The 24,893-nt window shown below is 47.2% G+C and overlaps 1 protein-coding gene across 4 annotated transcripts in view; it reads right to left on the minus strand.

Moving 5' to 3' along the window:
- ABCC5 (ATP binding cassette subfamily C member 5) overlaps positions 1-24,893 on the minus strand; it is a 93,894-nt gene that overhangs the window by 42,807 nt on the left and 26,194 nt on the right. For all 4 annotated transcript variants that reach the window (XM_079765220.1, XM_079765221.1, XM_079765222.1 and 1 more), the window contains exons 3-11: positions 16,855-17,012; positions 16,509-16,664; positions 15,685-15,832; positions 10,703-10,936; positions 10,397-10,570; positions 9,637-9,784; positions 6,881-7,029; positions 6,142-6,249; positions 2,085-2,441 (exon numbers count right to left, since the gene is read on the minus strand). In XM_079765220.1, the coding sequence (XP_079621346.1) occupies positions 2,085-2,441; positions 6,142-6,249; positions 6,881-7,029; positions 9,637-9,784; positions 10,397-10,570; positions 10,703-10,936; positions 15,685-15,832; positions 16,509-16,664; positions 16,855-17,012 (1,632 nt within the window). The remainder of the gene's footprint in view (positions 1-2,084; positions 2,442-6,141; positions 6,250-6,880; positions 7,030-9,636; positions 9,785-10,396; positions 10,571-10,702; positions 10,937-15,684; positions 15,833-16,508; positions 16,665-16,854; positions 17,013-24,893) is intronic.

Raw genomic sequence — 24,893 nt, forward strand, 5'->3', positions numbered from 1 at the left:
GCTCCAAACCCTCAATGGCTTCTCTTTCCACTCAGAGTAAAACCGAAGTCATTACAGGAGGCTCTGCACCTAGCTCCCTGTCTGCCCCTGGCATCTACTACTCTCTCCTTTGCTCACTCTGCTCCAGTAATAGGCCTCAGGGTCTTTGTAGTTTTGTCCTTCTGCCTGGAATGCTCTTCTCCCCCAGTTATTCACATGACTCATTCCCTTACACCCACAGGTCTTTCCTCAAATATTACTTTTTAAAGGAATCCTTTCCCTCAGGCAACCTATTTACATTGCAACCACCTGCTCCCTGCCCCAGCACTTTCTACCACCTCTTCTTCACAGCCCTTACCACCCTCTGACATACAATATACAGTATTCTCCCCTATCCATGGTTTCCCTTTCTGTGGTTTTAGTTCCTTGCAGTTAACTGTGGTCCAAAAACATGAAATGGAAAATTCCAGAAATAAACAATCCATAAGTTTTAAACAGTGTGGCGCTCTGACTAGTGTAATGAAATCTCATGCAGTCCTGCTCAGTCTTGCCCTGGACACGAGTCATCCCTTTGCTGAGATCTACTCTGTATACACTCCTTGTTCATTAGTCACGTCGACTCTTTCCACATCTTTTCATATCAAAATGCTTGTGTTCTCTTATTTTACTTAAAAAGTGCAAGCGTAGTGGTACTGGCAACTTAGATATGTTAAAAAGCAGCTGTAAAGTAAGTGCTCCTTGTAAGTGAAAAGGCAAAAATTCTCGACTTAATAAGGAAAAATTATATGCAGAGGTTACTAAAATCTATAGTAAGAGCAAATCTTCCATCCTTGAAACTGTGAATAAGGAAAAAGAAATTCATGCTAGTTTTGCTGTCCCACCTTAAACTGTAAAAGTTGTGGCCACAAGTGCATGATAAGTGCTTAGTTAAGATGGAAGAGACATTAAAGTTGTGGATGGAAGATATAAACAGAAAACATATTCTGAATGACAACAAAGTGTTGTGCCAAAAAGCAATGAGCTACATGAAGCCTTCAGCAAGGGATCCCTGAAACAAGGGACACAAGTCATTTCCTGCAAGTAAGGGATGGTTACACAGATTCCAGAATAGGTCTTGGGTGAAAAATAGAAAAGTTACTGGAGAGAGACCCACCTAATTCACTTACCTTTTATTAGAGTATAGTGCAAACTGCTGTAGTTAGTTATTATTGTTAGTCTCTTACTGTGCCTAATTTATAAACTAAACGTTATCATAGGTATGAATGTATAGGAAAAAATTACCAGGATTCAGCACTATAGGTGGGTTCAGGGATTTACAGGTTCTTGGAACATATTCTCCACTTGTTTACTGTCTTTGCCACTAGAATGAAGCTCCAAGAGGGTGGAGGTTTGACTGTTTGGATTTTCCCTGCTAGATCCCAGCCCTACAACAGTGCCAGCAGAGTTGGTCATGAAAAAATGGCTGTGAAATGAGTGAATGTATAACTACATCCGGGACCCTGTGTATGAAGTAGCCCTCAACATGGTTCTGACTCCCAGTCATATTCTGTACTTTAAAAGCCTTGAACCAGGACTGTCTGTTCCAGCCACTCCCTAAAGGAGGGCTGCTGAGAGTCTCCAGTCCTGTGTGCCTGGGCTGTGATATCACACACCACAATGATCCTTTACTTGCGTTAAAAATAAACAATTATAACCGAATTGTCAATAATAACAACAACACTGAGAATTCCTATTATGTTCCAGGTTCTGTGTTGTGACTAGCCTGGGGGTAATGAGAAGCTTACACAAAGCTATAATAACCAGAACTAATTGTTACAGCTCACATACAACTACAATCAGTAGAAATCTATTGAGGGCAAAATCTTGGAAAACCCACTTGAATGTTTCATTTCCTTGCTTATAAAATGAGTATCTCATGAGACTAGTTGTTATTCATTTCTACTGTTAAACATTCCTCTTAGAGGTGGAGCTGGCTAGAATTGCTCATTGATTCAAAACCACTCCTAGCCATAAAATAGAACTTTGCTAAAAGGAACGGCAGCTGCCTGCTCGTGCCACAATAGACACCTGGGAGACAGACAGGTGTGGGGAGGCCCAGCGGTTACCTCTTCGATTTCCAGGTCGATGCTGTACAGTGTCCTCTGCAGGCGGAGGCTCCCCAGGTGGACAGGCTTGCCCTCTTCCTCCTCGGGACTGGGCCGCTCGTTGCTGTTCAGGAGGAGGTGGCCCTTCTGCTCCGCCAGCGCCGCCTGATGCTCGGTGCGCTCCAGCTGCCTCACCTTCTCTTTCTTGGCCCTGGCAGCCCTCTTGTCTTTTTTTGTTTTGGGGGTCAGCTTGGGTGAGTTCTGGATACTGGAGTGGGAGGAGTCCCATGCCAAGGTGGCATTTTTCATTTCTATCTTGATGTGAGGACTGGCTGGGTTTTTCTTTATCATGTGAACCTCTTCCATCAGAAACAAACTCTGATAGGAGTTGTGAGAGAGGTGCAAAGATGAGACACTGGATCAAGACCAGGGAGACAAGCCTAGGGCGTACACTCATGTAGCAAAACACATCAGGCTATACAGTGGAAGAAAGCTGAGGGCAAAAGGTAGCTCATTAGTGTAGCCCAGCCTCAGGCCCAGCGAGAGGTCACGGGGGTTGTGGGGACACCCTCAAGGAGGAACAGGACCTTGTCAATGGCCCAACACACTACACTACCAATTACATGCCACACTAGTTCTTCGTTTTCTACCAGTCTATGTGACCAAAGGGCATTTAACTAGCCCATATGCCGGCCCTTGTTCTCACCCATGAGTTGCTGAGTAGCAGTGGGAAAATGCAAGCAGAAAACCACAGGGCGTGCTGCTCCCCTACACAGACCCTCATCACTGCTTCCCTTCCAGACCACCCCTGTAGAACCTCAAAGCCTGTGTGCTTCCCTCACCCACAACATGGCACATGTCTGGGGGAGAGGCTGAGCTGAGACGGTGCCTAGGCCTAGCTCGCTGAGGTCAGAAAGGAGGGCCTAAAGTATAATTGACAGTAGAGTACTCCTTCTTGCCAGTAAGTCTCATGTCTTCAGAATCCTGCCTTGGAACTTGTGGAAACTCAAACCACCAAAGGAAGGGACTTGCGTGGAAGTGAAGGTTATTTCCCTCAGAAACATCCTTGGGAAGAGAACACGACTTTCCCCGCTCATCCCCCGAGTCCCACTGAGTTCTGTTGGGGGAAGAAAACGGGAACACTTCTGAAATCAGATCTGAAACACTGACCGAAATAAATCTCAGCCCAGGTCTTCGATGTGCCCATGACTTTGAACCCCCTTCTGACAACACTCTTAAACCAGTGGTCTTCTCTACAGAATGGTATCCCAGTTGGAGTCCCAATATGATTTTTTTAAAAATCTTTTTCAAATAAAAAAATGTAAAAATAATATTAGAAAGTCTTTATTTTATGTATGTATTTATTTTATTTATTTATTTTTTTCAGAGAAAAGATGACTTTTTAGGGCCAGAACTCTCCACTCAGTTACTGAGAACCCCCAACTATGTTAAGTGTGCAGGTGCCATTAAATGCACCATACAATCCCCTTCCCAAGCTCTTTCTGTTGGATCTGAAACTTCTGAGCCTGCTCTTTTCCTCCCTTAAATTGCCAAATCTCCTTATTCCTATTCCCTAATCTTCCTAGAAGTGGCATGGTTCTAAGTCTCCTAGATTAAAAGAAAACAAAATTAAATCGCCAAGATAATCCTCACACTTAGTCAACCTCAGGTTTCGTCTCTGAAAACAGCTGTTGGTTTCATTTGGTCACAGCCTTCCTAAAAGACTGAGCTAAGAATAACTTGTCCAATAGTGTCACCACCTTCACACAGTAAACCATGTGTTCCCATCATCTCTCCCCTGGAGAGTTACTAAAGGACCTCTTACACCCCAGTGGATTCTGTAGAAACATGCTCATGCAGCTAGTTTGCACTGCTCCTTCCCCACGGTTCCTTCCCACAGGCTCCCTGCAGCCCCGCACTCCTCCCAGGATTTCAGCTTCGGGCCACTCCGCCATGAGGTGCTGAGTCAGAACACTTGAATTTATATCTACTTGGATTTGCACTTGCCAGGACAACAGAATCTTCGAGGTACAGAAACCATGAGCCTTAACTTTACCACAGGACACGGACCATCAAACTACTACTCTTATTGACCAGAAGAATCAAATCAGAATGTATCTGCTAAGCAGAAGAAGGGACTACTCGTAGGGTTGCCAGGTAACATACAGGATGCCTAGTTAAATTCTGATTCCAGATAAACAATGAATAATTTTTTCAGTGTGTCCCGTGCAATTATTAAATGGATGTCCCAAGTTTTTATTTGCTAAAGCTGGCAACACTATACTGGTGACAATCTTATCAGGAAAGTCACAAGGTGGCTTCTCGCTACCTTTCTACAGGTTATTATCCTAGAAGGAGGAGAAGGGGGAGGGAGAGGGGATAGAGGAGGAGGGAAGAGAGAGAAGGAGGTTGGAAAGGAGGAAACTGCAAGAGAAATATGATAGAAGGGGATTGAAGTCTCATGGGGAATATAATAGAGCTGTGGCTGATTGTGCTTCCTTTATTAACTCTGAAGCTTCCTGGATAGAGGAAAGAGCTATGAGAAAAGCCACCTGCTAATACAGGTTCTCGCTAATAAGTGAAGAGAGCTCTCGAGAAACAAGGAGAGAACAAATCTATACCACAAACTCCTACTCCTTCATCTAAAATGCCACCAAACCCATTCACTAACAAGAAGGTGGGGCACATTTATAGGTGAATCATTTGCTTTCTTCCATGACTGAATATTGTGGGTTCAGCAAAATAAAGCTCTAGTTACCATTAGACCATTTCTCTTTACGTATATGGCTCTGGCTCTTAGCCTGCTAGCAGCCAGGCTGGGGTGAGGGAGGGCAGGGGCTGGGGTGCATTCTTAAACAAAATTCACCTAGTTAACCATAAATGAGTAGAATATCATTTGGCAAGTTCTTCACTCTTCTTAAAAGGTAAACCCAATTTGTTTTCTCCTGAACATTTAAGGTGATGATATTAACCCCTCAAACGCCTGAGCCTCACGCCTTCTAGCCACGAGCACTGCTTGTTTTGATGCAGAAATGCAAGAGCTGCTTTCTGCAGTGGCTCTGTCCAAGAATCCCCGCCCACACCGGTGCTGTTCCTTTTCCTTTTTTTAAAGTATTACCCACTTTCAAACATCCATCTCACCCCACCCTCCCAAATATACTTCCCTCTTGCATTATTCTGGAGGCACAAAGGCAGCTCAAGGCATGATCAACAAACCCTACCAGAAAAACCCTGATACTTCTGCATTTCTTAACATGATCTAGTTTTATGACTATCATGTCACTGGAGTTCCTGCATCATGAGTGGCAACCACAGGCCAGGAACAGGGAAGTATCAAAAAGGGCTTAGCATGCCCTAGCTGGTTTAGTTCAGTGGATAGAGCATCGGCCTGCAGGCCGAAGGGTCCCGGGTTCGATTCTGGTTAAGGGCACATGCCTGGGTTGCTGGCTCGATCCCCAATTGGGGGCATGCACGAGGCAGCTGATCAATGATTCTCTCTCATCACTGATGTATGTTTCTCTCTCTCTCTCTCTCTCCCCCCACTCCCCTCCCATCCCTTCCTCTCTGAAATCAATAATATATATATTTAAAAAGGGCTTAGCATATTGACCCATCAAAATGAAGCACTTTGGTAGAGGTAAATGGTAGGTCAAGGTAAGAAAAAGGTGACAGTCTCCTGACAGCTCTGATCCTCTAGGTTTGAATCACTGAAAAGGCCCAGTAAGTTATGACATATATCCATGTCAGGTCCAGGCAGAAGGGACTAACTCTGAAGAGAAACACTGAAATCCTGGGAACCCAAACCTAGGTGGGCCATCTACAAAAGGTACAAATTCATTTATCTGAAAAGGTAACTAGCTCCGCCCCGTCAGTCAGTCTTCTCCACTGGCTCCTTCCTTTTTCCCCTTCCCGCTCCCCTCCCCCCGCCCCCCGGCATGGCCCCTTTCTTACCAACTTGCCAAAAGGCTGAAGGTAAACAAAAGCCAAGTGCAGTGAGCCTGTGTGACCCACTGGAATAAAGGTAGGTAGTTTTGTCAGGGACGGGTCTTGACGCGGAGGAGGAGAGGAAACCACCTACCTTAAACCTGTCGACAGCAACCGATCCTTCTGAGAGGGATTTTACTGAGAACGGAGTTACTTTCAAAGCAAAAGTCATGGAACTGAAGACAGTCACCACTGTGAAAGCCTGAGAGGAGGAAGAGAGCAGAAACTGAGCCTTACGAGGCCATACAACCAAAATCCCAGACACCATCCATTTCCCTTCAAGTTCAGCAAGGCTGCAGCTTCACTGTCAAATGCTGGTATGAGACAGACACCTTTTTTAAAGGTAGTTTTTATGAGATCTTCAATTAAAATTCTCAGTAAATCTGAACCACAGAGTGATCTGTATTTTCAGAATTAAACCCAAAGTTGAGTTGTCGAAACACAGCCCATCTATTCTTTGTGCATTACGGCTGAATCTTCACTCTTCCACTTCTCGGTTTAATCACACAAATGAAAAAAAAATGCCTTCTGCCCCAACTGGTTTGGCTCAGTGGATAGTGTCAGCCTGCGGACTGAAAGGTCCCAGGTTCGATTCCAGTCAAGGGCATGTACCTTGGTTGCGGGCACATCCCTGGTAGGAGGTGTGCAGGAGGCAGCTGATCGATGTTTCTCTCTCATCGATGTTTCTAACTCTATCCCTCTCCCTTCCTCTATGTAAAAAATCAATAAAAAATATTTTTAAAAAATGCCTTCTGATTATTGGGGGAACTTCCAAATCCAAAAACAAGAGGATGAGAGCATCTGATTTTCCCAAGCCCCGAGGGCTCACTGACCTGTGATGCTGTGAGATCGAAGCCAAGAGTCAGGTGAACAGAGAATGTTACCACGCTGGCGATCACTATCACGATGGGAGCCACACCGACGGTGATGCTCTGAAAGTACCCGGCTTTTTCCAATATCCGCCGCTCCTCCTCTCGGATTTCTAAGAACAAAAAGGAAGCCAATCTCTAAAAAGCAAGCTAAAAAAACAAAAAACCACCCTGCAATATTGCTCCTCTGTCACCAAAAAAGACATGGGAGGTCTTTAGCCACACACAAGATTTAAAACAAAGACTAGGTCACTAGGACTATCAATTCCTATCATTAATGCTGGCACACAGGCCTGAGGTTTGAAATGGATCAAATCACAGGAATGAATCTGACAACAAACAGTACTAGATATCATCACAATGATCATCTTCTGCCTAAGTCTGATTCTCCTTGCAAATTTCTTCTGTTATAAACACATGAATTATATCTGCAATTGGCAGTTTTGCTTGCTGATCTGGCTGTTGTTTATTTCTTGTCTAGGTACTTACAGAAAAGACAGTACCACAGTAATGGAGAATGAAAAGGAGCTAAGATCTGCTAGAGTGCCTACTATAAGCTGACACTGAGATAGAGACTTCCACACAAAAAGCAGAAGGATGAGTGAAATACAACTTTTGTAGGCAGAATGGTTTTCTTAAATATTTGCAAAACTGACACCCTTATTCACAGAGCAACCCCAGAGTACCGAGACCATGACATAGGAAGTATGATAATAAAGTGGTGAGGTATTTTTAAACTTAAAGAAATTTTTTTTGAGATGCTATGCACTGACCTGAAAGGTATGACCACTGCTCAAGACATTGGAAACTAAGTACATTCAGGTAGCAAATTAGTCATATTGAGAACTACCTTCAGCTAGCAAATTAGTCATATTAAAAAAGATATCCAACTCATTGCTTTAACATTTATCATACACCTTGTCCAAATCTATCCTGAGCAAGAACGCTCTTTTCAAGCCAACACACACAGATGAAGATACCAAAGTCAGGGGCTGAAGGGTGAGTGGAATATCAGAAAGATTACAAAACGATAGTCCTGAGAGTCAGAGGGCCCATCAGCGGTCACCCTGCTAACAGCATGCTTGGCAGATGTCCACTTAGCATCCATCTGTTCCATTTTAAGGGCAACAAACTCACTACTTAATGAAGCAGCTTAATCCAATGCTGCACACTTCCAAGTGATCCTGCTCTGGATGGCTGCTCACATAAAAAGCTTAGGAACTGGATATAAGGTTCCTGAAGGTTTGTTTTTTTAAAAAATATATTTTATTGATTTTTTACAGAGAGGAAGGGAGAGGGATAGAGAGTTAGAAACATCGATGAGAGAGAAACATCAATCAGCTGCCTCCTGCACACCCCCTACTGCGGATGTGCCCGCAACCAAGTTACATGCCCTTGACTGGAATTGAACCCGGGACCCTTGAGTCTGCAGGTCGACGTTCTATCCACTGAGCCAAACTGGTCAGGGCAGGTTCCTGAAGGTTTAATCAACAAACCAAGCAGTGAAAATTAAATAGCTTCTTTGATCTGAACACTGTACTTCTATTCAACCTAAAATTGCATTTAACTTTTTAGCTGTATTCAGGTTAGCTCACTCTGAGGTTAAGGTCAATTAACAGAGCTTTTATACTAAAATAAAGTTTATGTGTAACTATATCTTTTTTTTTTTAAACTCTAAAGTGTCTTTAAATATATCCCTCTTAAATTTCACCTTTTTTAAAGGCCCACCATTCAACTTTTGTTGAGATCTCTTTGAATGCCCAGTCTATGCTAATTATTTCTCCAAGCTTTGTGGCTTAACAGATAACACATTTATGTCTGCAGTGAATTTATGGATCATGATAGGGCCAGGCACTGAGGATCTCGTGACTCAACATAAATTAATTGCTTGAAAAATATAAAAATAAAACAACAGGCCAGAAACCCCATGAGTGAGTAACAGAGCTAGGTTCAGCCATCGTGACCTCTCGCCCAGCGCTTCTCCCAGCACCCCTTTTCCCCGGGATCTCATGCCTAACTACCTCTGGGGCACATGCACCCACAGAGCACAGAGAGCAGCAGAGCTCTCAGCAGCCACTGGATACTGTTTTCTGTGATGTCCTCACGACCAGACCCAAAAATTATGGGCAGGATGAGAGTACAGACAGGGATCTTTGAAACTGAATGAAATGCATATAGCTAGCTGAATTATTTCATGGGTGGGGAAATCACAGTTTTCTCAGGTCTCAATTTCCTCATCGGTGAGATGAAGTCATGGGTACAAGTCGCTAAGATCCCTATCAGTGTAAAGTTCATCCTATATAATAAAAGGCTAATATGCAAATCGACCAAATGGCAGAACGATTGGTCGCTATGACGCACACTGACCTCCAGGGGGCAGACACTCAATGCAGGAGCTGCCCCCTCGTGGTCAATGCACTCCCACAGGGGGAGTGCTGCTCAGCCAGAAACCAGGCTCAAAGCTGGCCAGCACAACGGCAGTGGTGCTAAGGATGTCCAACTGACAGCTTAGGCCCACTCCCCCAAGGGCTCCTGGATTGCAAGAGGGCGCAGGCCGGGCTGAGTACACGAATTTCGTGCATCCGGCCTCTAGTAAGATATTATAAGAACTTAAGTTACTGAGATCCTATGACTTTAAGGTTCCTAGTAGCTAAGGTGATCTGGAAGCAGAGAAACCTGAGTCTTTCTACCATATGCACATATGAAGTCTGTCAACTCACTTTGAACACTTTGAGAAATTGCCTTGACCCAGGCATACATTTTAATAAATTTAATGTAGGTGAGAACTTCATTCATTTTCTGAACACGGTCATCTGTAGTAGTTACACATTTTCTCCTGAAATATGCAGTGATCCGTGATGCAAACATCTGAAAGAAAAAAGAGATGTTATGCCAAAATCAGAGCTTATCAAACGTTTAAGAGCTGTTTAGTCTCTCTGGGAAATAAATGTTTAAGATTATTATAAATAAAACGAGTGTCATGTAGTTGTATTATCTTTAATAAAACTGGTCCTTTAAATTAGAATCAAATATTTAATTCTTATCCCTTTGTAAGGAAGCTAAGACAAATATTTGTTCTCATAGTAATCACAGATATTGAGTGCTGTCAAATGGAAGTAGGAGGACCCTATCAGTACCAACGTGAGACCGAGTGACTCAAACACACTTGTGTTAGCTGGGGGCAGGGTGCACCTGCTGGGTTTCTCCTTCACTCAAATTCTCTCTTTTTTAAAATCTCATTAGGAGCCACTGCTAATGAGGCTCCTATTCAAGCGATACCTTACTTCCTCTCAAGTCCAGATTCTGCCTGTGTGGACTAAGCAATGTCTAGCTCCTTCTAAACTTTTCCAACATAGGACCAGCTTTGAGGAAATTTCCAATAAGAGATGTGAAACTTCAGTGGTGCCTACTATACATAACCCAACGGAAGTAACTTATCTAACAAGATGCTGCCAAAATACAGCAAGGAGGCTTACTCACCATTGCTGGATAAAAGAGGATAAAAATGGCTGATCCCAGGAAGCCTGTCGGTCCCAGAATAAATACATTATAAATCATGCCCAATATTGCAACAACGGGTCCTCCGGCCAGCAGGCTGCCCATGGCGGCGGCCTCAAACATCCTCTGCCCGTCGTTGGAGCACAGGTTGACGAGCTAGGAGACATGGAGAGCAGTGAGCGGCCCTCTTGTCTCAGGAGGATACAGGACAAAGTGGGGACCTAAAGGAACGAAATAGCTCAAGCAGGGAGCTTTCTCTCTGCCCTGAAGCCAAGAACCCTTACTCACCTCCCCCCCAGACTTCTCCTTAATGCTCTTTAACTTAAGGATCTTCTTAAAGGCCATGGTGAGGATGGCCCCCCGCAAGCGGACAGCAGTTCGGTAATTCAATGCCCAAGTCATTGCAATTGACCAGGAACGCACGATTTCTGTCAGGAGGAGGCCCAGGACTAATAGCAAGCTGTACGTGAGGTTAGAATCTGTGCCCTGGGAGTACTCCAAGAGGTGTTTCACTATGAAGGCCTACAGGGAGAAACACACATCACTGTCAGCATCTGCACAGCACCCACACACCACGCCACAGCTTTATGTTAAGTTAGAGGAGGCAGCTCCATTGTTCAGTGGCCAGCGTATAAACTGGGAAACACCTCCTTGGAGGACCAAACATCACTGACGCCCTGCCTGCAGTAAGTTCCTCAGGGCGTCTTGCAGGAGGGAGTTCTAACTTGAAAAGTTCTTCCTTAAGGACACCACCACAACTGTTACTCTTTCTAATGTAACATAAACCTGTCCATGAGCTGAAATTAATTCTAAACACACAGTCATTATAAAGTATATATTTGATCTTATTCCAGCAGCTCCACACATTGATACATTTCTTTAAATGAAATTAAGACCTTTGTGGGTGGGGGGGATCGTTTCAAATGTGCTTATTTGATAAAAAGGAACAGGGTACCTACAGTGGGACTGGGGAAGAGTGAGAAGTGCATTTGCAAAACATTCCTGAAAATAAACATCCGCAGTTTAATAGCACAGAAGGGAGCAAACGGAGCAGACTTTCACAAATCCAAAGACCCTCCCGTGGGTCCTCCCCGCTCCCCGCTCCCTCCCGAAAACAAAAACATGTTACCTCAGGTAGCACATGTCTAACACCACCTGCAGTGAGGAAGGCAACCAGCCCCCAAGGACCACCAAGTGCCACCTCCAGCTCTGGGGTCCTGCAACGCTGGAGCACACACTCACACAAGGCACATTCAGCAACAGGATTAAATACCAGGAAGTGGGAGGTAATGTACTTTTATTGAAAAATGAAAAAAAAAGTACCATCTTCAAAGAGCATCTCACAGACACTGTACAACAGGAGGAGCACTGCGGTAATATACATGGGAACATACAGAGTCGGGGTATACAAGGCTAGCCATCTAACAGGTCATCTGGCCGCTGGCCGTTGTGTTAGCCACACACGGTGGGAATACAGAATAGAACCATTATCTGTTTCCAGAGTCCGCATTAGTACATCAAGCTGACAGCACTTAATCGGTCAGTGCTCCTGACGCTGCAGGGAGTCTGCAATGGAGTAGATTCTCCAGGAATCAAGACCTTGCTGCTAAGGAAAAAGAATTAAAACAAAACAAAGCCCCAACCTCCCCAAAGAGGTAACTCTACTTAAAATCACTGACACTATTGGTTCGCTAGGCTATGAGGAATGACTTCTGCTCAGGACAGAATACAAAGATCTAGGCCTCAAGGAAAAATGGGTGGCATCCTTCAGTCTTTTCAAATCCTTGTAGCTAAAATTGATCTTGCCCAAAATGAAACAAAACAAAGCCACAACAAAAGAAAGCCAAACCAATCCCCTACCCAGAAGGATGGGGAAAAAAAATAAACAAGAAACCCAGCCACCCACCTACCCCAGATCCTCCCAGCGAAGGGGGCTCTAGCTGGAAACCAGCTCTGAATGACAGACAAAAATGGAGGCCAGGCACAACTGTCCTGAGAAGCTAACGCTGACCCCAGAACCCAGACTCTCTCTGGGTTAATTGGCATTTCTCATTTTTCCTGCGAGGAAAATAATACCAGATGTCCACTAGATCCTAAGAGATCCCCACCAATCAGATTTATGTCAAGTCTCAGTAAATAACCTGATTTAATAAGTAGGAGATTTCAGATTGCAAGAACTATCGTATTCCACCTTTCCCCTCCCTCATTTTTAGGTTTATATCCATTGTGTGGGTCACCACTGCATACAGCTTGGTCTGTTGGTTTACTAGCAAGAAGACTGGCTTCTTTTCCAGTATGCAATCCAAAATGTGGAACCGAGTCGCTGAGTGGCACGGTCAGAACCCCATTTTCCTCACGTGAAGCAACTCAGCAAGATGGCGATGCAGTAAAGCATTTTCTCATACACCTCGGCACCTGAAGGAACAGTCTCCAAAGGAAGGCGTGAAAAGACAGCAGGTTGTAGTTTGGGGTTCTTTCTTTCCCATACCTTTTGGGTGCCATTTTTCAGCACCGGTAATAGCGTAACTACCTCCCACAGGGGAGGAGCCGGGGAAGGTAAAAGACATAATGAATGCTTACACTATGCCAAGCTTTCAAAGGGGGAGGGGAGGAGAGGAAACAGCAGAGCAGATTAAAGCATTTCCAACAACACGGTTTTTAAAAAACAGTTACATTTCAAACCATTTTGTATGGGATAAAGAAAAAAAAAAGTTTTTCATGGCAAATCCAACCAAAATTATGTTTAAAAAAGTTACAAATTTATCATGTAAATTTAAACAAACTGGGAGAAAATGTGAGACTGTCAGCAGAGCTGTCTGGCTGTGGAAAACATTCCCAGTGAATAAACATTACCTTACCTGAACTCTTGGCGAGAGATTCTGCCCAGCTTGACTCTCTCATTCTGACCGCAGAATACAGCCAATCCTGAAAATTCTAAAGAACAGCTTCTCACTGGTTCCACTACAGAGAGACTCCCCCCAAATCCAGATTCTGACAGCATCAAGCAAGCTGCAGCTGGAGAGAGGTCGGAAGGGTGGAAAACTTACCTCTCTAGAGGCTTTTCACTGTCCTTTCCCCAAAAGGCCCTTGAGCTGAGTTAGCATTCACCAAGAGATAGCTCTGCAGGAGGTAGCCTTCTCTTGCAGATCTACAGGGAGGATGCTAATTCTTTGCACACGCATCATAGGTCAGGCCTGGTCTTTTAAGCTCTTAGTCCAAGGCGGCCACACAAATCAGCTCTGTAAATTCAGCCATTTGGCCCCTCATCTTAGGTGGGGGCCATATCCTTATAGATTCTGGTATTCCACTAACGTTACGGCAACCCTTGGACACACCCTGCACAGAGTGCTGGTCCATGGGCATCACTGAATCCTTGGATCACAGACGTCCAGCCCTGGCTGGCCAGCAGTTTAAAAACAAAATGCAATAACTTGATTGTGTTTCACCTGCTTTGCATATGGCCAGCAAGGGTCAGTGAGGCCCGAGGGGAGATGAGAAATATGCCGTATTTGGGGAGCGGGTTCTTATGTAGATTTCTGTAAGAACAGACTAAGCCAGTTGGAAAGTTGTGCCATATTAGCAAATGTGCAAAAATCTAAAACAGATGTTCCTCAAAAGGATTTAAGCGTGGTTGGTACTAATCTCAAAGCCAGCCTGTTTCTTCAATTTCCAATTGAAAAGTAAGTTATTAGAATTGGAGCTCAAAAAAAAAGAAGAAAAAAAAGAAGTATGCATTGTTTACAATTTTAAATCTTTTTGTCAATGAGAGAGACTGTGGACGGGACCATTGCTTTCTCAACTGTTCTAGGACGAATCCCATGAACTAATACAGGCCTTACGGTGCTCTTCCCCAAGGGTAGAGAAGGAAAAGCATGCTGCTTTTTACCTATGTAAGGAAGACTCTCCCAGCTTTCCCTGGCACCTAGGAGAATTTACTAAAGATTAGTGTTTCAGTGAGCTGTGCTTTTAAAGGGAGATGAAGGAATACTCAGATGCTCAAGGGAGTGACTGTAGGCCCCCGAAGTGAACATGCATAGGTAATTTTTTTCCCAAGTAAAAAGTGAAAATCCCAACCATCCATGGAATAATAGTTTTTTGGTGAGAGGAGCCAAACAAGTTCTCGCATTGGCCAAATGTAATCAATAAAGCCTGTATAGCGTGCTACCCAGTTGAAAGAATTCTATGAAGGATCAGAGCAGCCACCAGCCCTGTAGTGAAACAATGACAGAAGCTCTTCTTGGGGGAAGATGGCCCTACGAAAACGTTTGCCATTCTGGTCAATAACGTAATATTCAGTTATACAGTCCCTCTTAAAACTTACACAAAAATGTGTCAGATGGTCAATAAACGGAGAAACCCAATACCAGAAAAGTAGTGTTTTTGCTTCAGAAAAGAGGTCAAAACTTTTTTTTTAAAGGCATCAAACATTTTTTTTTTAAAGCAGAAAAACTGTAAATTAGCTTTACCTAATCACCATGCATCTTAGGCACATACTTACCCAACCCATGAACCTCCAGCTTACCCACACATGGGAATGCACAGTACAGTAGCACTACTGCTCCAATGCCTCAAGGCAAATATGTAGAGAATAGATTTAATCAAAGGCTCAAGTGTAAGGCAGCACAGCAGGTGTAAGAAACAGGTGTCCAGAAGACAGGTGAATGTTACTCTTACCTACTCTGCTTCAGTACACACTAGGAAAAAACCACGGTTGCCACCCCAACATTTGCCGTACAGTTTACAATGCAGACCAAACTGAGAATGGACTCCAGGTTACACTCTAAAAACCTCAACAGTCCTCTAGTTTCTTCAGGACTCATTTGCTACAGAACCATCAAACACGTGACAACTCTGCCTCCAGGTGTTTGGTGTGTCACCGGCACCAGCTCAACAGCCTATGCCACACCAGGCTGCTCTCGCCCACACACAGCACTGAGAGACACACCTTCCCAAACCAAGACTGTCATTTCATGTCGACACACAGCAAAGGAGCACAGTCCTGTGCAGAGCCAGACTCATTCAGTTTCCCCTCCGCCCCAGGACAGCAAGCCAGTTCCGTTTCTTATCTGGCAACGCGGCCCCCACATCCTTCCAGCTGCTGACAAGCCACTCACTCCAAAATCAATTGTTCCCTTTCCTTCGACCTGGAGGCATCTCTAAGGCTGCTAACTAGCCCAAAGGTGAGCACAACCCCTGCAACAGAACAAGAGCGTTAGAGCTGGCCATGGCCGGGCCCCTGGACACTGTCGGAAAGGATGGTTAGAACTTACTGGTCCACTGAAGCCAGCCAGCTGCATGATCATCAGGCACACGATGGAGAGGATGAGCCTGGTGCGGCAGAAGATCCACACAACCCTTCGGAGGGAGGCAGCTTCTGGCCCAACTTCATTCAGCTCTTCTTGCCAGAGTCTCTCTAGTCTTAACAAGGGCACATGTCCTCCGTTACACATCTCCCCAGGGAACATACACACCCTAGCTTCCCTCCTGCCATCACTTTTTGTCTCCAGGCTTTGACACCACTCACAAGAGTCTTTCCTTTCCAAATTATGTACCTAGCCTTCACCTTCTGAGAAAAAAATACCCTTCCTGAGTGTCTACATATTTACCCCGCACAGGGAGCCTCTCAGGATACAGAAAACACAGATGAGAACAAAAGTCTTTCCTTCCACCCAGAAAGATTATCCCTGCATAGCTTTTGTTTGTGGATAAGGACTTCCTTTCTCTAGGACCCCTAACCCTTTCTGAAGGATCCTGTGGTAAGATGTAGAGTTGTAAACTAGATTTTAATCATGACAATCAGCTACCATAAAAATGTATTCTGTCACAAGGCAGCAACATAATCTCCCTGTAGACTCAGGAAGAGAAGCGGGGCTGAGAGAGAGAGAGAAAGCCTGTGGTTAAAACAGGATTAAAGGTCAAATAGGAGATAAAGCAGAAGAGCAAAGAGAAAGTCATCCCAGCTACCCTCCCTCCACCCACTAGCCCCGATCTTAAAAGGACAGAGCTGAGGACTTCACACTGCTGGACCCACACCCCTAGCTCAGGCCCTACGCATCCAGTATGTGGGACACCGGGGTGGACCAGCGACGCCTACCTTCTGCAGTTCACATCAGAAGAGTCGTACTTGGACAAAGCCCACACGTTCTCCATGGAGAGCTCTCCCTTCTTGTGGGCCAGGCGGGCCAGGGGAGAAAGCCAGGAAAAAGTCATAAAGGAGAAGAGCCCAGCATTGTCCACTGGGTGCTGGTATCTAAGGAGAGAAAACCCAAAGCACAAAACTGTCAACACACACTGAGAGGCCAGCCGGCACTTAAAATACGCTGTTTAGTAAAACAGAGTTCCGGACTAAAAACGGGGCTCCCCAAGTGGTCTAATCTTTGCCCGCATTTTCAGCACTGCTTTTGGTGCTTCACGGAGAAGTCACCAGGAGAACCTCTTACTTGGAAGTGGTCCGAATGGGCTTCAGAGCATTTAAGCCATGATGGTACTTCCCCTTGGGATGTTCCTCATCCAGGATTCTGAGCTGAGAACGCGTGCAGACATCCAGGGAAAGGCCCTCAGCTCGGGCTGCGGTCTCCAAGGCATCTTGACATTCCAACTGTTTGAGCAGACATCAGAGCATCAGAACATAACGGATGAAACTGCAAGCCAGATTCATCTCGACTGAGACATTCCAAAGGTCAGTGGGTTAAACATCTTGTATGGTATGTACCTGTTTAGGAGCATTAAAAACCAGGTACCTAAAACTTCTAAACTAATAGAATTCATTTTATTTTTCTGAGCACTTTTAGGTTCAGAAACATTGAGCAGAAAGTACAGAGTTCCCATGTACCGTCTCATCTGCCCTCTCTCCTTCCCATCCATTTCCCGTTGGGAATATCTTGCATTAGTGTGGCTCATGTGCTACTTATGAGCCAATACTGACACAATTACTCTGAACGGAAGCCCACAGTTCACATTAGAATTCACTCTTTGTGTTGTACGTTCTAAAATTTATATGTTTGTCACCAAAATGCTTTATCTTTCATTTCCCAATATGGGCTGAGAGACAATTACTTCACTAATAACAGCAAATCCTTTGCCCATTTTCTATGACAAAAAATTAAAGATCACCCCCAAGTAGGCAGCCCCGTCACGCAGGAAGAAGATGTACACATGCCTCCTGTCCTTCCCTCTTATCAGCAACGGGGAGAGCAGAACAGGGTTTTCGCCCTGGCTGCACAGCTAAAGAGCTCCATACCCAAATTTCTGCAGCATGAAGCCGAGGGTCTCATGAGGTGAAATACAAAGTTATACATATTTGCTATAAAACTTATAAATATCAATTAATCAGATGAACAGAAATGCATGAAATTCAATGTCTGGCTGTGACAGAAGAGGGTGGGCCAAGAATCTATCCCCATTTTCTCTAAAAGGAACAAAAGCGCATGCCTTCCTGTTCCAGAATCGAGCATTTTTCCTCAAGAGAGGATTCTAAGTACATCATCCTTTTCTCACATCATCACAAATATTTCCCCAAATCGAGAGTTAAGGGCTGCAGCACCTAACACACTGCGCTTTACACAAAATATTGTTACACTCCCAACTCCTTTCCACACAGAACAGATGCCAAATATTAGCTGAACTGAAAGAGCCGAATTCATGCATAGGGATCATAGGAGTGGGCGCCTCAATGGATTGTTCCTCAAATACAATAGCTTTAATTCACAGGCGAGGTGCTGCTGCTTAATATCAGGAAACTACACAGCCCAGGCAAAAGGGAAGCACATTTTTTCCTTTGTCAAAGGCAAGGCAGATCAATCTCAAGAGAGTAACAACACAATGACAAATGAGTCAACACCAAGAAAAGAATGAGGGAAACCAAGATGGCGGCATAGGTTAAACATCTAACCTACAGCCTGGCACAACAATTTCAAAAATACAACTAAAAGTCAAAACGGACATCATCCAGAACCACAGGAAAGCTGGCTGACTGAAATGCCCACAACTAGAAGGAAAGAGAAAACCACAAGGAAAATCAGAGGAGCCGTAAAAGCCTGAGGTATGGAGACACAGGCGGAGACACGAGCACGCGTGCGTGCGGGGAGGACGGAGCCGGAGAGGAAGGGGCGGCTGACGGCCTGGCTGGCGTTCTCTAGCGGGAAGGAGATAAAAGCTCCAGATTGCATTGAACCCCAGTTCCGGGCGAGACCCTGGGAAGCCAGGCTCATACTGGGGGAATCTGGGCGGTAAGGCGGAGACACAGAGGAGCGGCGAAAGGCAGAGCTCTGGAGGCACGCACGTGAATGCGCGCAGAGGACGGACTGTTGCCTGTGCCGCTGAATTGCCCTAGCGGGAAGGAGACAAAAGCTCCGGACCATGCTGAACCCCAGTTCCGACTGCACTGAGCCCCAGTTCCGGGCGAGACCCTGGGAAGCCAGGCTCATACTGGGGGAATCTGGGCTGTAAGGCGGAAACGCAGAGGAGCGGCGAAAGGCAGAGCACTGGAGGCGCGCACGGGAATGCGCGCAGAGGATGATCTGTTGACTGTGCCGCTGAATTGCCCTGGTGGGAAGGAGACAAAAGCACCAGACTGCGCTGAGCCCCAGTTCCGACTACACTGAAACCCAGTTCCGGGCAAGAATCTGGGAATCCATATTCATTGGGGGAGAGACTAGGCTGTTTGGCAACGGGTGAAACTCCAGGGCGCTTTTCTCTCAGAGGTGTTTGCAGGGAGTACAGAGGGACACTGAGACCCAGGAACCTCATAGGGCGGGGCTGACGGGAAGCCAAGGCTGTAGGCTCCACCTTGAAACTCCGCCCCATCCAAGCTGAGCACAGAGGCTTTTACAATTTTGCAAGTCTAGTTGAATAAGGCTGTCGCCCGGCGTAGACACAGCTGATCCTCACAGCCAATTGGACTGGAGGTCAAATCCTCCCAGTGTACCAATAGCAATCAAGGCTTGACAACACCAAGACTTTGCACTCAGCCCACAAGGGGGGGTACCAAGAGCGACCACCTAGGGAGATTGGGGAAGCTGAGCTACCGGCTCCTATAGGTCACTGACCACACAAAGCCACACCATCAACATAGGGAGGCAGCCAAAAGGTGGAGACACCGAAGCAGGTCACGAATAGAAGGGATGAAGGAAAGTAAACTAATGGACGACACAGTGTTCAGAACCACATTTATAAGGTTACTTAAGAATCTTCTTCTGCCGAAACCGGTTTGGCTCAGTGGATAGAGCGTCGGCCTGCGGACTGAAGGGTCCCAGGTTCGATTCCGGTCAAGGGCATGTACCTTGGTTGCGGACACATCCCCGTTAGAGGGTGTGCAGGAGGCAGCTGATTGATGTTTCTCTCTCATTGATGTTTCTAACTCTCAATCCCTCTCCCTTCCTCTCTGAAAAAAATCAATAAAATATATTTTTTTAAAAAAAGAATCTTCTGGAGGACCAAGATGGCAGCATAGGGCAGACGCCTGATTGTTGCCTACCACAACAATTTTGAAACTACAACTGGAAAACAGAGCAGACACCATCCAGAACCACAGGAAGGCTGGCTGAGCGGATGCTCTACAACTAGAATAAAAGAGAGGGGGACGCGGGATGATGCTGATGCTGATGCCGGTGAGCCAAATATCACACTTTAAGAACTACGGCTCTGGCGACACAATGGCGGCCTGGAACGTCCTCGGCGCGGTTCCCCCGGCGGTCTCCGGCTGAGGGGACAGCTCCGCTCGCTGCCGAGCACGGACAGACGAGCCCCTGGGGGTCATGGGGTGGGAGACTCCGCGCTTGCTGACCTCCAAGTCATTCGAGAATCTCTGCGCCCCAGAAGCGGCCAGGTGCGCACGCCCGGCGACCGGCCGCTGCTGCAGACCCGAGTGCCGCCGCAGCGACCTAGGACCAGCCCACCGCCGTGCACCGGGTGCCCCAGAGCTTCGCCAAGCCCGCTGCCCAGCGAGTTCCACGGCAGCCGCCCCGGAGCTTTGAGCAAATGGCGGAAGGAACTGCTGTGAGGGAATTGACCGACAGAAATTGGGATCAAGAAGACAAAGCCCCGCTGAGTCCCGGGTCCGGGTGAGGCCGCGCACCCCTGGATCCGGGTAAGGCCGCACACCCCTGGGTCCGGCTGAGGCTGGGTCCCGGATCCGGGCGAGGCTGCGTGTCCCTGGGTCCGGGTGAGGCCATGCGCCCCTGGGTCCGGGTGAGGCTGGGTCCCGGGTCCGGGTGAGACCGCGCCCCTGGGTCCAGGTGAGGCCATGCGCCCCTGGATCCGGGTGAGGCTGGGTCCCGGGTCCGGGTGAGGCCGCGCGCCCCCGGGTCCGGGTGAGGCTGGGTCCCGGGTCCGGGTGAGGCCGCCCACCCTGGGTCCAGGAGAGGCCACGCGCCCCTGGGTCCGGGTGAGGCCGCACCCCTGGGTCCGGGGAAGGCCACGCGCCCCTGGGTCCGGGTGTAGCTGGATCCCGGGTCCAGGTGAGGCCGTGCGCCCCTGGATCCAGGTGAGGCTGGGTCCCGGGTCCTGGTGAGGCTGCCCCCCCTGGGTCCGGGAGAGGCCACGTGTCCCTGGGTCCGGGTGAGGCCACACGCCCCTGGGTCCGGGTGTAGCTGGATCCCGGGTCCGGGTGAGGCCGTGCGCCCCTGGATCCGGGTGAAGCTGGATCCAGGGTCCGGGTGAGGTCGCACCCCTGGGTCCGGGAGAGGCCACGCGCCCCTGGGTCCAGGTGTAGCTGGATCTTGGGTCCGGGTGAGGCCGTGCGCCCCTGGATCCAGGTGAGGCTGTGTCCCGGGTCCGGGTGAGGCCGCACGCCCCCGGGTCTGGGCGAGGCCATGCGCCCCTGGGTCCAGGTGAAGCTGGATCCCGGGTCCGGGTGAGGCCGTGTGCCCCTGGATCCGGGTGAGGCTGGGTCCCGGGTCCGGGTGAGGCCGTGCGCCCCTGGATCTGAGTGAGGCTGGGTCCCAGGTCCAGGTGAGGCCGCACGCCCCCAGGTCCGGGTGAGGCCACGCGCCCCTGGGTCCGGGTGAGGCCAGGTGCCCCTAGGTCCGGGTGAGGCTGGATCACGGGTCCGGGTGAGCCGCGTGCCCCCGGATCCGGGTGAGGCCGTGCACACCTGGGTCCGGGTGAGGCCACGCGCCCCTGGGCCCGGGTGATGCTGGGTCCCAGGTCCGGGTGAGGCCGCGCGCCCCTGAGTCCGGGTGAAGCCGCGCCCCTGGGTCCGGGCGAGACCAAACCAGAGGGAGTCGGACCTGAATTACCACCATCTGTCCACCATCCAGAGCTGAAAAGTCAGTGCCGACATGTACACATAAGGAACTGGTGGACATTGAAATTGGGTCTCAAAAGAACTGTTGGTCTAGAAAGAAACTCACTACAGACTGATTCATTTGCCTGTCAGCATAACTATTATTGCTCGTCTCACATTCGGTTCTTATAAGTATATTTCTAGTAACACATGATCTCGCTCATCTAGGGGAAATGATGAACAACATAGACTGATGAACAAGAACAGACCCAGAAACAAGGAGGCATCGATCGGACTGTCGGGCCTCAGAGGGAGGGGAGGGGAGGGTTGGGGGTAGGGGGGAGAGATCAACCAAAGGACTTGTGTGCATGCATATGAGCCTAACCAATGGTTAATGACAACAGGGGGGTGGGGGCAGCCGTGGGGAGGGGTGCGGGATAGGAATGGGGGGATGAGGACAAATATGTGACACCTTAATCAATAAAGAAATTTAAAAAAAAAAAGAATGAACTACTCTACCAAGTCCTTAGGCATAAGGTGAACACTTATTTAGTGGGTATGGACTATGGAACCTAATAATGAACTAAATAAAGGCTGCCAAGATTCAAGTACCACAAGGGTGTTTTTTGGTTTGCTTTAAACCTTTCGGCTGCCCATAACCACAAGGGGAAGAAAAGAAAATACTGGATTGATAAAGAAGAAAGTTACACTAAAAATACAAACACCACCCACAGTGTGACTCAGTGGTTGAGTGGCGACCTATGAACCAGGAGGTCACAGTTTGATTCCCAGTCACGGCACATGCCTGGGTTGCAGGATCGATCCCCAGTGTGGGGCATACAGGAGGCAGCCAATCAATGATTCTCTATCATCACTGATGTTTCTATCTCTCCCTCTCCCTTCCTCTCTGAAATCAATTTTAAAAATATATTTTACGGAAAGATCAGTCGGGAGCCGAAAACCAGGTGACACAGGCTTATTAGAGGAAAGACCTGCCGGGCTGTCTCGCAAGGGGAGAGCAGCAACCAACGCAGAGGTGAGCACTCCTTTTGAGGGGAGGAATGGGAAGGAATGGGGGCCTAGGGTACTCGGTGGGCGCTGATTGGTGGCTTACTGTATGGTCTATATAAGGTATATAGTTAGGCACTCAGGTACTTAGGAACAAGGGCTTAGGGTATTTGACAAGTGCTGATTGGTGGCTTAATGTATAGTCCATATAAGATACATGGTTAGGCACTCAGGTATTTCCGGGCTGCAGGATACGTCATGTTTACTGTTATTCCGCCCACCAGTTGGGGGAAGGGAGGATCTATCATTTATCAAAAAAACACAAAAACCTAATATATGAAAGTAGAAACTAGAAATATGTACAGAGTAGGCACAAAATGTTACAAGGGCCAGCCTTATTTGGATATCCAAAGCTTCAGAAGACGACAAAAAATGAGAGTAATGCCACTTCAAGTGCACATTGGATGGATATCTGCCAAAATGAACTATATGCTGGGCCATAAAGCAAACCTCAACCAATTCCAAAAGACTGACAATTTATAGTGTATGGTCTCTGACTACTTGAGAACGTCATTAAAATTCAATAACAAAGATAACAAGAAAATTTTCCTAATAGTCAAAAATTATGCAATACAATTCCAAATAATATGAGTTAAAGATGACCTCAAATGAAAATTAGTAAAAGTCTGAGCTAAATGGTAAGAAATTATAAGACATCAAAATTTGTGGGATGCTGCATAGAGTGAAATTGTGAATGCCTTAAAAGCATGTATTAGAAAAGAAGAGTGAAAAATCAAGAGAACCAAGATAGTGGCGTAAGTAAACACTGGTACTCAGTACTTGCCTCCTCCCACAACTGCATCAAGATTACAAGTAAAATACATAACAACCATCATTCAGAACCACCTGAAATCTGGCTGAATGGAAGTCCCAGTACTAGAGAAGTAAAGAAAGTACATCGAGACTGGTAGGAGGGGTGGAGACGCAGAACAGGCTGGCCTGATACCCACGTGTGCATTTTTTTAATTGGGTGGGGTATCTAGGCTGCGGAGGCCCCCATGGGAAGCAAGGGGTCCCAGCCCCGCATCGGATCCCCAGCCCAGGGTTCCAGAGCTGGGAAGAGAAGTCCCTGTAACTTTGGGCTATAAAAACCAGGGGAAACTGTGGCTGAGTGACACCCAGCAGTCCCTCTTAAAGGGCCGGTGCACGAAATTAACTCGATCCCTCTGGGCTACAGTGCTAGGATAGCAGCTTTGGGGGATCCAGGGACATGGTGAGGAACTAGATTGTCTGGCCTGGGGCAGGAACTTGGGGGGCACCTTTCTCCCAGATGGGGGTGCTCACAGGGATCATTGTTCCTGTGCTGGGACCTCTCCCATCCCAGGGCTGACTGGCAGCCATATCTGAGTTTCCATCAGCATGACCCACACTGTTTGCTCCACCATGGTGATTCCCTGAGACCCCATCCCATCCAATTCTCAGCCTCACCCAAGCTGTTTGCAGCAGCTTTTGCATATGAATGGACATCCTGGCTCAGACTTCAGACTTTTCTAAAATCTTTCAAACAAGCAGTAGCTGGCATCAGCACGCTTCAAAGCTATCAATAAAAGACCCAAGACCTCACACTAGCACCAGCCTGCCTTGTTTCACAGCCTTGCCTTGCCTCACCTCACCTCGCCTCGCCTGGGCACTTCCAAGCCCAATACAAATAGCAGCCATCTGTTGATCTCTTTGTAGCTCCTGCTGGGTCGCCTCAGGCAGTGGCTGACTTTACACCTCCCAGGAGACCCCAGAGCCAGTGCATCCAGTGGACAGCTTCAGACCTTATCAGATTACAACTGTATACATCCACACATTCAAGGGGGCAGACTCAGTGAGCACCAAAGCATACTGAAGCAAGTCCTGCACAGCACCTCTTCCACTGTAGTCCTAGCTGGTCTTAACAGTCAATTGGCCTGGAGGTCAGTTCCTCCCAGTGATGTCAACAGCAATCAAGGCTCAACTACAACAACACTGTGCATACAGCCCACCTAGAGGGCCCAGCTCAGGTGACTAGGGAGGCTGAGCCACTGGGCTCGACAAGACACCTACTACACAAGGCCATTCTATCAATTCCAGGAGACACAGCAGCTCTACCTAATACATAGAAACAAACACAGGGAAGCAGCCACTTAACTGCAGTTTAAAATGGTTTTCCTTTTCATCAAAATCATTACAAATCATCCTCTGTTAATGCTGATTTGTGAC

This window comes from Cnephaeus nilssonii (genome assembly GCF_951640355.1).
Source record: "Cnephaeus nilssonii genome assembly, chromosome: 3".
NCBI classification, from domain to species: Eukaryota; Metazoa; Chordata; class Mammalia; order Chiroptera; family Vespertilionidae; genus Cnephaeus; species Cnephaeus nilssonii.